At 34.5% G+C, this 16535-nt stretch overlaps 1 protein-coding gene across 2 annotated transcripts in view; it reads left to right on the top strand.

Annotated features, from left to right (window-relative positions):
* Ddx46 (DEAD-box helicase 46) overlaps positions 1 to 16535 on the top strand; it is a 61947-nt gene that overhangs the window by 6640 nt on the left and 38772 nt on the right. For both annotated transcript variants that reach the window (XM_077801337.1, XM_077801332.1), the window contains 10 exons: positions 269 to 412; positions 5014 to 5110; positions 6053 to 6218; positions 8201 to 8352; positions 9358 to 9471; positions 10122 to 10287; positions 11025 to 11145; positions 11553 to 11728; positions 12654 to 12775; positions 16192 to 16270. In XM_077801337.1, coding sequence (XP_077657463.1) covers positions 269 to 412; positions 5014 to 5110; positions 6053 to 6218; positions 8201 to 8352; positions 9358 to 9471; positions 10122 to 10287; positions 11025 to 11145; positions 11553 to 11728; positions 12654 to 12775; positions 16192 to 16270 — 1337 coding nt within the window. The remainder of the gene's footprint in view (positions 1 to 268; positions 413 to 5013; positions 5111 to 6052; positions 6219 to 8200; positions 8353 to 9357; positions 9472 to 10121; positions 10288 to 11024; positions 11146 to 11552; positions 11729 to 12653; positions 12776 to 16191; positions 16271 to 16535) is intronic.

Below are 16535 nucleotides of genomic sequence, written 5' to 3'. Positions count from 1 at the left end.
GCTGGGTGCTCTGGCATACACCCATACTCCTATCAACTTGGGAGGCTGAGGCAGGAGGATTGCATATCTGAGGCCAATCTCTGCAATTTAGTGAGATCTTCTCAAGAAAAGAAAAAGGTCTGGGGATGTAGCTCAGTGGTGGAGAACACCCCCACCCCCTGCATGCATGCACACACATAAGCAGCAGGTCTTTTCAAATGGACAGAATCGTGATCTGAAATAATAGTTCTGTTGGTTACAGAATAAATGAAAAGTGTCTCTTTTTCAGGCGTTCCAGAAGTAGAGAGAGAGACAGAAGCCGAGAGCGAAGAAGATCTCGCAGCCGAGACAGGAGACGCTCAAGGAGTAGAAGCCGGGGCCGGCGATCCCGATCTTCCAGTCCTGGCAATAAAAGCAAGAAAGCTGAGAATAGGTAAACGTCATGCAGGTTGGAAAACTAGCTCTCTTCCCTGTGCCTTTTTTTTCCTTCTCTTCCTTTTAAATTTATTCTTATAAACAAGTTATTGAATTTGGCTCCTGCTATGAACTATTGACAGAATTTTCACTGACTATAAGTTCATGATTTTGTTGGAAAATACTAGATTCTATCAGGTTTTTTTTTTTTTTTTTTTGGTGGTGCATGGGCTAGGCAAGCACTCTACCAAATGAGCCCCTCTATCAGTTTTAATAGTTAATGCAGTAATGCAGTTTACCCTTATTTAATACATACTATTCATGATCAGAAATATGTTTTATAGACCTCTTTCTGGATATTATGTAACTTCCTTTGAAATTATTTTCTTAGATAATGTTTCTGACATTGTTGACAAATAAACTTTGAATTTTTGGTATGCATTGCTGAATTGCTATTTAGGAAGGGTAAGCTTTGCTTGATTTTATTTTATTTTTTTTTTTATCAGGGATTGAACTCAGGGGCACTGGAACATTGAGCCACATCCCCAGCCCTATTTTGTATTTTATTTAGAAACAAGGTCTCACTGAGTTGCTTAGAGCCTCACTAAGCAACTGTTGCTGATGCTGGCTTTGAACTCGCGATCCTCCTGTCTTAGCCTCCCGAGCTGCTGGGATTACAGACATGTGCTACAGTGCCCAGCTAAGCTTTGCTTGTATAAATTAAATATATGTGTTTCCTGGAGATGCCAATAACATTCATTATTATTATTTTTTTTTAAACATTCAGTTTTGGGATGTAATTTGTACTTTACCTATTATTTCTTCACTGAGTCATAGGATAGTTAATATGTAGTTAATATGTAGGCCTAAGTCTGTATATTCTTCATGTAATTATTGGTATTTTTTCCCATGTTGCTTATTTTACTTAATAAAATTTATTTCACTGTCAGTGTGATACTTTTGGGATTTTAAAAAAATTAAGAGTAATATATTCAGAAAAGTGAATGAAATATTAACATACAAATTATTAAATAATTTTAAAGCAAACACATAATGGATCCTCTAACAAGAATAAGAGAGAAAAGGTGTGGTGGTGTATGCCTTTAATCCCAACGATGTGGGAGGTTGAGGCAGGAGGATTACAAGTTCAAGACTGGGTTTAGCAATTAATTAGCAAGGCCCTAAGCAATTCAGTGAGACCCTGTCTCAAATTTTAAAAAATATAAAGGTCTGGGGATGTAGCTCAGTGGTATAGTACCCCTGAGTTAAATCCCAAGTATCAATAAGAAAGAAGGAAGGAAAGAAATATTGTCAGTATCCCAGCAGTCTTTTATTTCCCTCTTTAATTCAGCTATCTACTTTCCTAGATAAAATTACTATTGATTTTTATGCTAGTAATTTCCTTACATTCCTGTGTGGTTTTTCCCATCTGTGTCTTCTGGAAAAATAGTTTAGATACCTGATTCTTAACTTTACATGATTTACATGAATAAGGTCCCATATTTTTTTTGATATTTATTTTTTTGTAGTTGTACACAATAACTTTTATTTATTTTTATGTGGTGCTGAGGATCGAACCCAGGGCCTTGCACATGTGAGGTGAGCGCTCTACCGCTGAGCCATAACCCCAGCCCCAGGATCCCGTATTTTATGTGTGTGTGGTTTTTTTTTTTTTTTTTTTTTTTTTTTTTTTTGCTTAATATTTTTGAGATTCATTTTTGTTGCTTCTAACAGTAGTTCATTTTCATTACTGAATAGTATTCTGAGGTGTTAATATACTTCATTTTGTCCATTCTAGTGAGATGGATGTGAGCGTTTTTATATATATGTCCTAGAGAACATGTGCAGCAGTTTACTTAGGTTATATATCTAGAATTGAAATTGCTTGGTCATAGGTATAACTTTGTTTTTATTTCTTAAATTTTTTTTAAATTTATTTTTTGGTGGTGCATGGCCTTGTTCATGCAAGACAAGCACTCTCCCAACTGAACTACATCCCCAGCCCTAGCATTGTTTTTAGTAGATGAATGTTTTCCAAAGAGTTTGTACTAATCGGGGCTGGGGATGTGGCTCAAGTGGTAGCGCGCTCGCCTGGCATGCATGCGGCCCGGGTTCGATTCTCAGCACCACATACAAAGATGTTGTGTCCGCCGATAACTAAAAAATAAATATTAAAATTCTCTCTCTTTCTCTCTCTCACTCTCTTTAAAAAAAAAACAAAAACAAAAACAAAGAGTTTGTGCTAATTATATTCCTTCCATCAAGGTATGAGAATTCTGTTGCTCCATACCCTTTTAAAATTGTTAGTCCTTTAAATTTTTTCCACTTTGTTATATGTGTAATAACAATATCACTGTGGGTTTTGTTGTTTTTTGTTTTTTAAGATACATTCTCACAATGTTGCCCAGACTGATCTTGAATTTTGGGCTCAAGTGATCCTCTTGTCCCAGCCTTCTAGGTGCTGGGACTGTAGGCATGTTATGTCATGCCTGGCATTTTCATTGTTTTAATTTATGTGTCTCCCTGAGATTGGAGACTTTTCATATTTTTATTGGCCATTTGGATTTTCTCTTTCCTGAAGTATATCTCATTTTAAAATTCATTTATGGAGGCTGAGGATGTAGCTCAGAGGTAGAGTGTTTGCCTGGCATGTGTGAAGCCATGGATTCAATCCCCAGCACTTCAAAAAAATAAGTAAATAAAAATATAAATTGATTTATAGGAGTTTTTTGTTTATTTTTTGTAAGGACTAGGTTGACTGTGTCTTATCCAAAGTGTTTGAAACCAGAGTGTTTACAGTTTGGATTTTTTTTGTATTTGGGGCTATTTGGGGTTTTTTATTTTTTATTTTTATTTTTTAGTTGTTGATAGTCCTTTATTTATTTTATGAGGTGCTGAGAATCGAACCCAGTGCCTCACACATGCCAGGCAAGTGGGCTACCGCAGAGCCACAACCTCAACCCAATTTTGGGCTATTTGTATATTCATGATGAGATGTCCTGGGGATGAGACCCAAGACTAATCAGAAAACTTATTTATGTTTCATATATATTTTATTCACATAGCCCAAAGGTAATTTTATACATTATTTTTAGTTCACCTGCATTTAAAAAAAATTTTTTTTGTACTTGTAGATGGATGGCATGCCTTTATTTGTTTTTATGTGGTGTTAAGGATTGAACCCAGTGCCTCATACATGCTAGGCAAGTGTTCTGCCACTGAGCTACAGCCCCAGCCTAGTGCATCTGCATTTTGAGTACAAGTTGTCATATGAAATCAGGTGTTGAATTTTCCTCTCGTGGTGTTATGGGTGCTCAAAAATTTAGGGTATTGGAACATTTCAGATTTTGGATTTCAGATTAGGGTGGTTCAATTTTTACTTTAGATGATTAGAGATCTTATGCATTGAGAATAATGGATATAAACCTGACAAGGTCAATATGAGAAAAGAAAATTGTAGGCTACATTCAATATAAACATGAAGATTAACATTAAATCCAACAGTCTATGTAAAAGGTAGCATAAATAAATTGAGTTTTTTAAAAAATGGGAACATGGTTTAGCTTTACAAAATTGTAAATGTAATTTACAATTGTAATGTTTACATTGTAATGTTCTGTGTTAATATGATTTAAGGAGAAAAGTCATGTGCTTGTTAAATAGATTAAGGAAAAATATTTTATTAAACTTAACATATATTCATATTTTAAAGTTTCTTAGAAGAATTGAGTTGAAAAAGTTTTTATAAGCTCATCATAAAATTAGAAATATAAAGGAATGTAGATATTCTTGAAGAACAATGTTGGAGGACTTTTTCTGCCAAGTGTCTGAAGGTTGTCAAAAAGTTATTAAAATCAGGTCAATGTGGTATTAATGTAGGGCTGGTCAGATAGACCAGTGGAACCATATAAAGAGCCCAGAAACAGATCCTGGTAGTCACTGAGGACAAGTTATTAAAATTTGGTGTTAATGTCATTTGCTAGTTTATAATGAAATAAAACTACTTGCCTACTGTGTGCATACAAAGCAATTCCAGATAGATTAAAGATCAAAACAGGTGGCAACATTAAACCTTTTATAAGTTTATGCTGAAGAATATCTTTTTTATCTCTGAATATCTTTATCAAGTCTGGAAGTATTTGTAATCTCAGAGACTAACACCACATATAAAGGTGGGGGAAGAATGATTAATTTGATTACATTAAAATTAAGACATTTTTAGTCATTATAAGAAACCTTAAGTCAAATACAAGCCAATTGTGGTTTTAAATCTTATTATATACATAAATTACCTTATTATATACATAATATATTAGTATATTTCTCTATTTAAGTTTTTATTTTCCTATTTAAATTTTGGTATTGTTTTTAATATGGTACATTCAGATTTTCTTGGTTATATTTCTAAATAGTATTGTTTGCCATTAGTGTCAGGGATTAATTTTTTACATTATATTTTCAGGATTTTTTTTAATGTAATATGAGAATGCAGTTGATTCCTAGAAGTTTATTTCTTAACTAACTAAAAAAGTGAAATACTGGTCTGTGGAGGCATTTTAAAATGAATGTTTCCAAGGACAAATAGTTGATATCTCTTTCTCTGTTTCTCTTTTTTGGTAGGTCTAGGTCCAAAGAGAAAACAGAAAGTGGGGAAAGTTCTAAAGAGAAGAAAAAAGACAAAGATGATAAGGAGGATGAAAAAGAAAAAGATGCTGGCGTATGTTTACTAACTTATAAATAATCCTTATGGTATCAGTCTTGCTTCTATAACAAATTATTTGTTTATAGAGCTGATTTTTTTTTTTCCTCCCAGTACTGGGGATGGAACCCAGGATCACTCCACCACAGAGATATACATCCTCACCCCTTTTTATTTTATTTTGAGACAAGTTTTTGCTAAGTTGCTTAGGGCCTCACTAAGTTGCTAAGGCTGGCCTTGAACTTGCAATCCTCTTGCCTAAGCCTCCTGAGTTGCTGGGATTATAGGCAAGCACTGCCACGCCTGGCATTTTTTCTCCCTCCTTTGGTGGTGGTGCTAGGGATTGAACGAACACAAAGCCTCACACATACATTCTAAGACATGCGCTTTCTGAGCTACATTGTCAGCCCTATGCTTAATTTTAAAATACATAATGGCATAAGATAAAAGGAAGATAAAGTAATAGTTGTCTCCATGAGAAATTTTTTCTCGAAAAAGTTGCATTTTATTCACATCATCTGTTTTTATTTACAAAATGTGATTAGACCATGTAAATGTTGTCAAATTGACTTCCAAAATAGTTGTATGTTTTCACATATGTATTTTTTAATTTTTGGTACTGGGGATTGAACCCAGAAACACTTTACTATAGAGCTATATCCCCAGTGCTTTTTATTTTTTATTTTAAGATAAGATCTCACTAAGTTGCCAAGTCTGGCCTCAAACTTGCGATACTCCTACCTCAGCCTCCCAAACTGCTAGGGCCATTATGCCTGACTTATGAATCTGTTTTTTAAGATGTATGATCTAGTAAATCTGGTCTGCATTTAGCAGTTTATATTTGTGCCTATTTTGTTTTCCTTTTTTATAATTTGAAGAACTTATTTGGAATGTCACTTGGAGTAAAACTGCTAATATTGGTCTTGCTTTTTATTTTTCTTTTCTCTTCCCCTTCCCAAGAACTTTGACCAGAATAAACTGGAGGAAGAAATGAGAAAGCGAAAGGAAAGAGTTGAAAAATGGCGAGAAGAGCAGCGTAAAAAGGCCATGGAAAACATAGGGGAACTGAAAAAAGAAATTGAAGAGATGAAACAAGGGAAAAAATGGAGTTTAGAAGATGATGATGGTATATTTATTTGTTATATTCCAGAATTATTAGTAAATTTCATATGAGGATAGGGGCTTTTTTTTTTGAAAGTGGAAAATATACATGATATATAAAAGTAGACAATTTAGTGGTAATAAGTACACTTATAGTGTTGGAGAGCCATTGTCATTGTTCAGTTCCTGTACTTTTTCATCATTCTAAACAGAAACTCTATACTTATTAATAACTCACCATCTCAGCCTGTTTTAAGTAAGAGAGAGAGAGAGAGAATTTTTTAATATTTATTTTTTAGTTATTGGCGGACACAACATCTTTGTTTGCATGTGGTGCTAAGAATCGAACCCAGGCCGCACGCGTGCCAGGCGAGCGCACTACCGCTTGAGCCACATCCCCAGCCCCAGTAACTTTTACTCTACTTTCAGTCTCTATGAACTTGCCCATTTTAGGGATCTCATAGAAGTGGAATTGTTCAATATTTGTTCTTTTGTGTCTGGCTTATTTCAGTGTGCACAATGTTATCAAGATTCATCTATATTATAGCATATGTGAGAATTTCTTTAAATGGCTGAATAATATTTCATTGTATTTATATGTCACATTGTATTTATTCATTCGTTATTATTTTGCACCTTTAGGTTGTTTATGCATTTTGGCTAGTGTGAATAATGCTGCTATGAGCATTGGTATGCAAATATATTTATTTAGGTACTTATTTTTTTCTTTCTTCCTTTCTTTTTTTGTACTGGAATTTAAACCTAGGAGCAGTCTACTACTGAAGTACATCTTTAGCCATTTTTAAATTTTTTAAATTTTGAGATGGGATCTTGCTAAGTTTAAGTTGCCAATGCTGGCCTTTAACTTTTGGTTCTCCTGCCTCAGCTTCCCAAGTTGTTGGGATTACAGGCATGTACCACCACAGCTGGAAGCTCTTTAATTGCTGGTATAAATGTTATTAGAGTAAATGAAGGACATGCTTTCAAGTCCCTTCTCTAATTTTTCATAATTTATAGAGAACCTCTCTGCCTTTTTTTTTTATTATTATTATTATTGTGTGTATGGTACTAGGCATCAAACCCAGGGCCTCACCTTTGCTAGACTAACTGTATCCCAACCTACCTCTCCGTTTCTGTTTTAATTTTGAGACTTTAGTGAAGTGAAAGATTGTGGACTTGGAGGAAAATGGAATTTTGGCCCATTTTCTGAAAGTTCCAAAGTGGTTTGAATACATGCATGGATTATGTCTATAAAAGATCATGATGTCTTCATTATATAAAATTATTTTTAGTTATGAGTAATGTGCCATTTTTTCTTTCTGTGATTGGGGTACTTGAAAGAAAAGAAATGATTATAAATGTCATTTAGCAGAGAAAGTTTTTAATTCTGCTTCTAGTAATATTACTATAAATCTAAAATGGAATTTTTTTTTTTTTTTTTTTTTTTTTTTGCTGTACTATAACTAAACCTAGTGCCTTATACATGCTAGACTAGTCCTGTAATACAGAGCTATATCCTCAGCCGTGGAGATCCATTTTCTAAGCATAATTAAATGACTTATTGGCATTTATTTTTTCATCATTGTTATTTAAAAGTAATACATGGTTGGGCTTGATGGTGCAGGCCTGTAATCCCAACTATTTGGGAGACTGTGTCAGAAGGACTGCAAGTTCAAGGGCAGCCTGGGCAAATTAGTGACACTCTATCTCAAAATATAAAGGGCTGAAGATATTGCTCAGTAGTAGAACACTTGCCCTAGGCTTAATCCTCAGTAACACATACACCCACCCCACCCCACTCCACCCTCTGCAAAAAAAAAAAAAAAAAGTAATGTGTGATTTAAAAGTATAAAAACTTCTAAGTGTAAGTATTGAACTGTAGTGTGGCTGGAGTAATTGGAAAGGGGTGAGTGTTAGCAGTGGGAGAAAAGGTTAGAAAGGTAAGGTGTGGTCTGTGTCGGGTATATTAAAACACAATGTACAAAGAAATACATTCTGATATTTTAGATGATGAGGATGATCCTGCAGAAGCTGAAAAGGAAGGAAATGAAATGGAGGGTGAGGAATTAGATCCATTAGATGCGTACATGGAAGAAGTGAAAGAAGAAGTGAAAAAGTTTAATATGAGAAGTGTAAAAGGTGGAGGGGGAAATGAAAAGGTATGGAGTTTTTTCCTTCTTTTTAAAGATTTATATTCCCACTTGGATAATTCATCCTACTCTTGATTTGCATTTTAATTGAGTTAATATTTTTGTTTTTCTTCATCTCAGAGATAACAATACTTTTCCCAAGTACCAGAGAAACTGATGATTTTAAAAACTTTTTAAAATGATGAATTTTAGCTGTAAATGTACTTTCAAAAGCTGTTATATTACCACCATCTTTATTTAGTATCTTTGTTTATATATTACTATCTCAAGTCCTTTATAGCATTTATTACCTTTTCATATATTATAATTTTTATTGTGCTTTCTATTTTTTCCACCTGCCTTCAAAATAAACTCCAAAGAGTGGTGACCTTGACCTGTCTATTGATTCATTCAAACTCCCAGAACAGTGCCTGGCTTGTCTAATGAGTAGAAAATATCATTTGATAGTATATTTTAAATATATCATCATATCATATAACATCATGGAAAAAACCATGTATATATAAATGGTTTTTTATTTTTTATTATATTTCACAATGTAATATAATTAAACTAGGCACATGCCTGTAATCCCAACAGCTTGGCAGGCTGAGGCAGGAGGATTGCAAATTTGAGACCAGTGTCAATCTGTAATCCTAGTTACTGGGGACACTGATTGAGAAGGATTGCAAATGTAAGGGCAGCCTGGGCAACTTACTGATATCCTGTCTCAGAATAAAAAGTGAAAAGGGATGAAGGTGTAACTCGGTGATAGAGTGCCCCTGAGTTCCATCCCTAGTACTGGCAGGGAGGGGTGGGGGAATGTGTGTGTGTGTGTGTGTGTGTACACATATAAAACATAATTGTATTACATTTAAAATTTTATACAAATTAAAGGGAAAAAGCACACTACTATTTGTCACTTCATTAAGTTGTTAATAAATTAATTTGATTATAAATTATGACACCATTGTTCTTAGTGTATAACTTGTTTTTCCCTTTTACAAAACAATTTATATTCCTTTTTTATTTTAGAAGTCTGGGCCAACAGTCACAAAAGTTGTCACTGTTGTGACAACCAAAAAGGCAGTTGTAGATTCTGATAAGAAGAAAGGTGAACTGATGGAAAATGACCAGGATGCCATGGAGGTGATTTTTTATTTTTAATTGATTTTGACTTTATTCGTGATAGTATCCTACAAGCATTTATTGCATAACATTGATTGAGACATATTATTCAGCTATGCAGACTATTATGAGGAACCCTTGTTATTCTTAGTAGTGTAGTAGAATTTATCTAAATGTGGTAGAACATTCCGAAGTCTTTCATTCCTTGCTGTGTGCATTTTTTCATCCCCCTCATCAGCTCACCTCAAGTTTACAATATGGAGAGGAGAAATGAAGTGACAGAATGAATTAAAATTCTTTGCATTAGTATAGTGAAAACAATAGCAAAACTTCATTAAGCCATTACTGAGAATTACTTTAATTTTGTATTGCAGTATAACTTTCTATAAGGGCAAAGAAAAAAGAAATTTTGTTATAAAACTTTGAAGGAGGTGTTATAAAAATTCTAACTGACAGGAATAGTTTGAAGTGATTTTTGAAATTAGGTGTTAAGTTCTGGTGTAGCATAAAAATCTCATGGGTTAAGCAGTCTGTTTAGAATAAAAGCAAAAAGAGCCCTAGAGTAGTTTCTAGGAGAGGAGACTTTTAAAATCTAGAACTGTTGCTTCGTATAAGGGGATAGTAATATTGAATTTTTTTTACTTTTTTTTTGTTGTTGTTGTAAACTAAAGTATTCTTCAGAAGAAGAAGAAGTTGATCTTCAGACAGCTCTTACCGGCTATCAGACCAAACAGAGAAAACTTCTGGAACCAGTTGATCATGGAAAAATTGAATATGAGCCATTCAGAAAAAACTTTTACGTTGAAGTTCCAGAACTAGCAAAAATGTCTCAAGAGGGTAAAGTTCTTTTATTTGTTTATTGGTTATAGTGGGCTCAAAGGAGGATATACTTCACTCTGCCCAGGAGTAATGTGGACAAACCTGTGAGGTAGAGGGTTTTAGGGAAATATTTTTTAAATGAGCAAAATTAATTCAGCTTCTTGTTTTTAGTGTTTTAAAGTGAGATTGCCAATAAAATATGTCTGTTAGGCTCGGTGTGGTGGCGTATACCTATAATCCCAGCAGCTCGGGAGGCTGAGACAGGAGGTTTGAGAGTTCAAAGCCAGCCTCAGAAAGGGTTAGGCACTAAGCAACTCAGTGAGATTCTGTTTCTAAATAAAATACAAAAATGGGCTGGGGATGTGGCTCAGTGATTGAGTGCCCCTGAGTTCAATCCCTGGTACAAAAAAAAAAAAATCTATTAGTTCTTCTGGTATTTAGGAGATACATGGTGAATATGGATATTATTGGTTGAATAAAGGTAATTGGACAAGTCATGGTAGAATAAGTGGCTGTATTACTCCTTTTTTTTTTAAGATAAAAAATGAAATATTGTTGAAATGAGGGTATTTCTGGTCATCTTTAGTTGATTGCAACAGTAACTGCTTTAAGTGACTTTCAGTTCTTCCTTCTATAACTCTTCCATAATTTTGTTTGTTAAATTGGAAAAAAAAAATGAGCTGATATTCTTAGTCCTACCATGCCTAATTAAAATAGAAAGCATCAGGAATTTTTGATCTGGGCTTTTTTTGCAGAGGTGAATGTATTTCGATTGGAAATGGAGGGTATCACAGTCAAAGGAAAAGGTTGCCCCAAACCAATTAAGTCTTGGGTCCAGTGTGGAATTTCCATGAAGATCTTAAATTCTCTCAAAAAGTAAGTGGTTATCTACATTTTTCAGTATCTTACTCCTCAAAATTGCCCTTTCAAACAAATATTTCTCTTGGTTACATTTTTCATCATCTCAAAAAGAAAGCCATATATTCCCATCACCTCTACATTCATTAATGTACTTTGTCTATATATGTTTAGTTATACTGGACATTTTATATAAACACTATCACTTAACATGTAGTCTTTCTGATTATTTTCACTTAGTATAATCACAGTGTTTTCAAGATTTGTTCATATTGTAGAATTTCTGAATACCACATTCCTTTTTATTTCCAAATAATAGTTTCTTGTATGAACATGCCACATTTTGGAAGAACTTATTTTTATGGGATTCTGGGGCATCAGAAGATCTCAGTTCTTACCTTCTCTTTCTATTCTTTGTTTTTAAGGCATGGGTATGAAAAGCCCACACCAATCCAAACGCAAGCAATTCCTGCTATAATGTCTGGACGAGATTTGATTGGCATTGCCAAAACAGGAAGTGGAAAGACCATTGCTTTTCTGTTACCCATGTTTAGACACATTATGGATCAGAGGTCATTAGAAGAAGGAGAAGGGCCAATAGGTATAGTTCTTCTCATTAAATTAATTTTTGACATATCCTTGTTGTCAGTTAATCAGAAAGACCTGATATCCTATATTGTTCTTAATTATAACAATAAAGATGCCTTTATGTACAATTCCTTTATCATTTTGGCACTTTGGGGCTGATTTCCCCTTACCAGCAGGTGGAGTGAGAATCTTCAGAGCTCTGGAGTGACATCTCAGAAGTACAAAAACAGCCTCTCCTGGCACAGCTCAGTTTTTAAACTCTGACTCGGCAGGTAGACCCCTCATGCATATATCTGTTTAATTTATGTTGAGGTTTGTTCCTAGCCCAGTATCAATGGATATATAAACTCAACAAGGAAGATAATAAGGAAATGTATTTTCCTATTTTTTTTTTATGGCTTTATAAGTCTGTAGTATCGGCATTTCATTCAGAGTTAGGTCTTCAGATTCAGATGTTGATTCATTTTGGCAGAGATAGCTTCTGCAAATTTTAGTAGGGTTTTGGAAAATTGTTCAGCTCCTTTCTTGGAAATACAGGGTACTGTTTATTTCTTCTCTGTCTGAGCCAATCAGACCAAGGTTGTTTCCTGAAGCAGCGGTATGGCTTCTGCAACACAGTGAGTCACTTGATTTTCTTTGTTCTGTGATTTGCAGTTGAAAAGTGTTTTCATTCTGTTCAACCAAGTATTTTCCTGAAGGTTGAGTGTGGTATTTTTAACTCACATTTATTTTCCTATAGCATGTTCTTAAAAATCTGCCTACCCTTCACCACAATCTCTGCCGTTACAAAGCTTTTGAAATAGAATTTTCAGAGTTGCGTAAATTTTTTTTTTTAAATTAAGAGAGATGACTTTATTTCAGGGGTTAAACTTAACATTTTAAAACCTAGCTTCTTAAGAATCTTGGTGCTTAGGCTTTTGACATATTTATCTTTTCAGCTGTCATCATGACTCCAACTCGAGAACTGGCTTTACAAATTACTAAAGAATGTAAGAAGTTTTCGAAGACTTTGGGACTTAGAGTGGTCTGTGTTTATGGAGGAACAGGAATCAGTGAGCAGGTACTTACAACAGGAACATTCAGTTTTTCCATCATTTCTCAAATTAATGGTTCACTAAAGTAAGAGTGACTTTTACTTTAGTGTTTTGAATAGTGACTTTTCTATCCTAAGGAGGATTAGGTGTGAAATAGTTGTAAGAATGAATTATGTGGGCTGGGGTTGTGGCTCAGTGGTAGAGTGCTCACCTAGCATGCTTGAGACACTGAGTTTGATCTTCATCACCACATATATAAAATAAAGATATTGTTCAATTAAAACTAAAAAATGAATTAAAAAAAGAATGAGTTATGTTATGCAGAATGAATATGTTCTGAAAGTCTAATACACCATATGTTGACTATAGTTAATCTTGTATTATGTCCTTAAAATTACAGAGTACAGAGTAGTTTCTTTCTTTTTTCTTTTTTTTTTTTTTTTTTTTTGGTACCAAGGATTGAACCCAGAGGCATTTAGCCATTGAGTCCCAGCTCCAGCCCCTTTTGTTTTTTATTTTCAGACAGGGTATTGCTAAGTTGCTTCGGGTCTTGCTAAATTGATGAGGCTGACCTTGAACTTCCAATCCTCCTGCCTCAGTCTCCCAGATTGCTGGGATTATAGGCGTGCATCACCATGCCCTGCTCCCCAGACCTTTAATACATTATTGTATGTGTATTTCTACTGGGAACTGAATCCAGGGATCCTTTACCATCAAGCTATATCTCTAGTCCTTTTTATATTTATTCATTTGCTTTACTTATTTGTGTACTTACTTACCCTGGGGATTAAACGCAGGAGTACTTTACCACTGGGCTAATCCCTAACTCTTTATTGTTTTTTTTGAGATAGGGTCTTACTAAGTTGACAAGATTGGATTCAAACTTGTGATCTTCCTTCCTCCCCCACACGTTGCTGAGATTACTGGCAAGGTCCACCCAGCTCTCATACATAATATTTTTTGTTGATTAAACCTCAGTAAACCTAGGAGAGTCACATGCAGTGGCACAAACCTATAATCTCAACTACTTGGGAGGCTGAGGCAGGAGGATTACAGTTCAGCTATTTAGTGAGACCCTGTCTCAAAATAAAAATAATATACTAGAGTGCCCCTGGATTTAATCCCTGGTACTGCATGTGACTGCAAGCTGACACACACCTCACACAAGCCAGGGTGGTAGGAGAATGATTATGTTAATGCTCTATTTCTAAAATTTGAGGGCTGGGGTTGTGGCTCAGCGGTAGAGCGATCACCTAGCGCATGTGGGGCCCTGGGTTCGATCCTCAGCACCACATATAAATAAATAAAATAAAGGTATTGTGTCCAACTACAGCTAAAAAATAAATATTTTTTTTTAAAAAAGATAAATAAAAAAATAAAAAATTTGGAGTAGTTTTATGTTAACATGATCTTCTTCTTCTCCTGCCTAAGGAAGTTAGAATATTTTCCATCTTTGTTTTTGGATAAACTCAGGGGCACTCGACCATTGAGGCCACGTCCCAGCCCTATTTTGTATTTTATCTAGAAACAGGGTCTCACTGAGTTGTTTGGAGCCTTGATTTTGTTGAGGCTTGCTTTGAACTCTATCTTCCTGCCTCAGCCTCCTGAGCTATTGGGATTATAGGCATGCACCAAGTATTGAGAGCATTTAATAAGTTGACCAGTTAGATTAATAAGAACTGGAATTTGCCCTAGGACCTAGGTCTTCTGTTTCCCAGATTGGCATTTATTGTCTTTAATGCTTGTTGACATCTTGAAAAATGGTGAATGATATGCCATAATATCACAGTTTCATCTGCATTCTTAAATGATTTTAGAAAGAATTATTTAAACCATTTTGACTCTCTTTGGCTTGGCATTTATCTAAGTGTCTTCTAAAGAATGATAGCGATAGATTTTTATTTATTTATTTATTTGTAGTTGTAGGTGGACAGTATGTCTTTGTTTTATTTTTTTGTGATGCTGAGGATTAAACCCAGTGCCTCACACATGCGTGGCAAGTGCTCTGCCACTGAGCTACAGCCCAGCCCCAGATACTTTGTTTAATTAGAAGAAAAAATAATGGGTTCTATGATCAAATAAGTCCTGGAAGTGTTCGGTTATACAAAGTTAAAACGGGTTTTTTTTTTCTTCAAGACTTCATAGACTGATGAACTAATATATATTGAGATACCAGGATAATAAGATATAATTTAAGTGGCATTCTCTGAACTTACTTAAAGTAAAATTCTTTCTTAATACTAAAACCAGGGAATATTTGATTTCCTTATCCTAATGCTATTTTAAATACTTAAGCTTGGCTTCTTTTTTAAAAAAATATTTTTTGTGGTTATAGATGAATGTCTTTATTTTATTTGTTTATATTTAATGTGGTGTTAAGGATCAAACCCAGTGCCTCACATGTACTAGGCAATGCTCTACCACTGAGCTTCAGCCCCAGCCCACACTTGGTTTATTCACTGAGTTCATCTTTGTCAATTTTTTGGATCACATTTTGTAGTAAGAAATGCATTTAGAAAACAAATTTTTAAAAATAGAAATACATTTCTAAAATAAACTGGTACATGCATGTATATTACATTTATATAAATCAAACAAAAGTTTTATCATGTGCTGAGTATGGTGGTCCTTGCCTGTAATCCCAGTGACTGGGAAGCTGAGATAGGAGTATCACAGGTTTGAGGCCAGCCTCAACAATTTAGCAAGACCCTGACTCAAAGTAAAAATTTTAAAAAAGGGGATAGAAGTATAATTCAGGGCTGGGGTTGTGGCTCAAGCGGTAGCGCGCTCGCCTGGCATGCGTGCGGCCCGGGTTCGATCCTCAGCACCACATACCAACAAAGATGTTGTGTCTGCCGAGAACTAAAAAATAAATATTGAAAATTCTCTCTCTCTCTCTCTCTCTCTCTCTCTCTCTCTCTCTCTCTCTCTCTCTCTCTCCCCTCTCTCTCTTTAAAAAAAAAAAAAAAAAAAAAGAAGTATAATTCAGTGGTAAAATTCCCTGAGCTCAATTCCCAGTACCTACTACCCCCAAATTGTGATGTTTAGGGCACTGGTATTTTTCATTCTATTTAATTACTTAAATGACTGGTTGTAACTTATGAAATTAATTTAATTGGTGGTAACCCTAAATTAGAAACATTGATATGTTTCTGTGTGTTTTACACACCTCTCTTCATCTTCCTTTCATGGTTTTGAGACAGTGGTAAATTAAAATTAGTAAAATTCTTTAGTTTCATTGGTTTCAAATTTATGGCAGCATGTGGTCATGCTACTCCATTAGTAGTGCTCCTGCATTCCAAAGAATTTAGTCGGAGATTTTAGAGTGTTTTAGTCGGATCTTGTTTTGCTTGATAGAACCATGCAAGGACCAGATACTAGATTTTTTAATCTGTTTAAGCATTAGTGATGATCAACTAAAAAATTTCATCTTTTTAATTAGATTGCTGAGCTGAAAAGAGGTGCTGAAATTATTGTTTGCACACCTGGTCGAATGATTGACATGTTAGCGGCTAACAGTGGTAAGTCAGAGGTATTTTTTTCTTGTTCTGTTTTAGTTATGGATTTTATACATTTTTTTAAGCAAATACAAGAAACCAATAAAGGGTTTCTATGTTTCCTCTTAAAGCTGTAATATCTTAAAATTTGTATTGTAACAAGTTTATTATCATAAGTATTAGTTTTTTTGTGATTCAATTTAAAATTTCTTTTCAGAACCAACTATATCTGATCTCTTAGCATTTAGATTTTGGATCCATTTTTCACCTCGATTTACTTTTAAAAGGA

This window comes from Urocitellus parryii, chromosome 1, assembly GCF_045843805.1.
Source record: "Urocitellus parryii isolate mUroPar1 chromosome 1, mUroPar1.hap1, whole genome shotgun sequence".
Taxonomy (NCBI): domain Eukaryota; kingdom Metazoa; phylum Chordata; class Mammalia; order Rodentia; family Sciuridae; genus Urocitellus; species Urocitellus parryii.
Note: the sequence above shows the minus strand (reverse complement) of the source record. Positions and strands in the feature narration are given on the sequence as shown.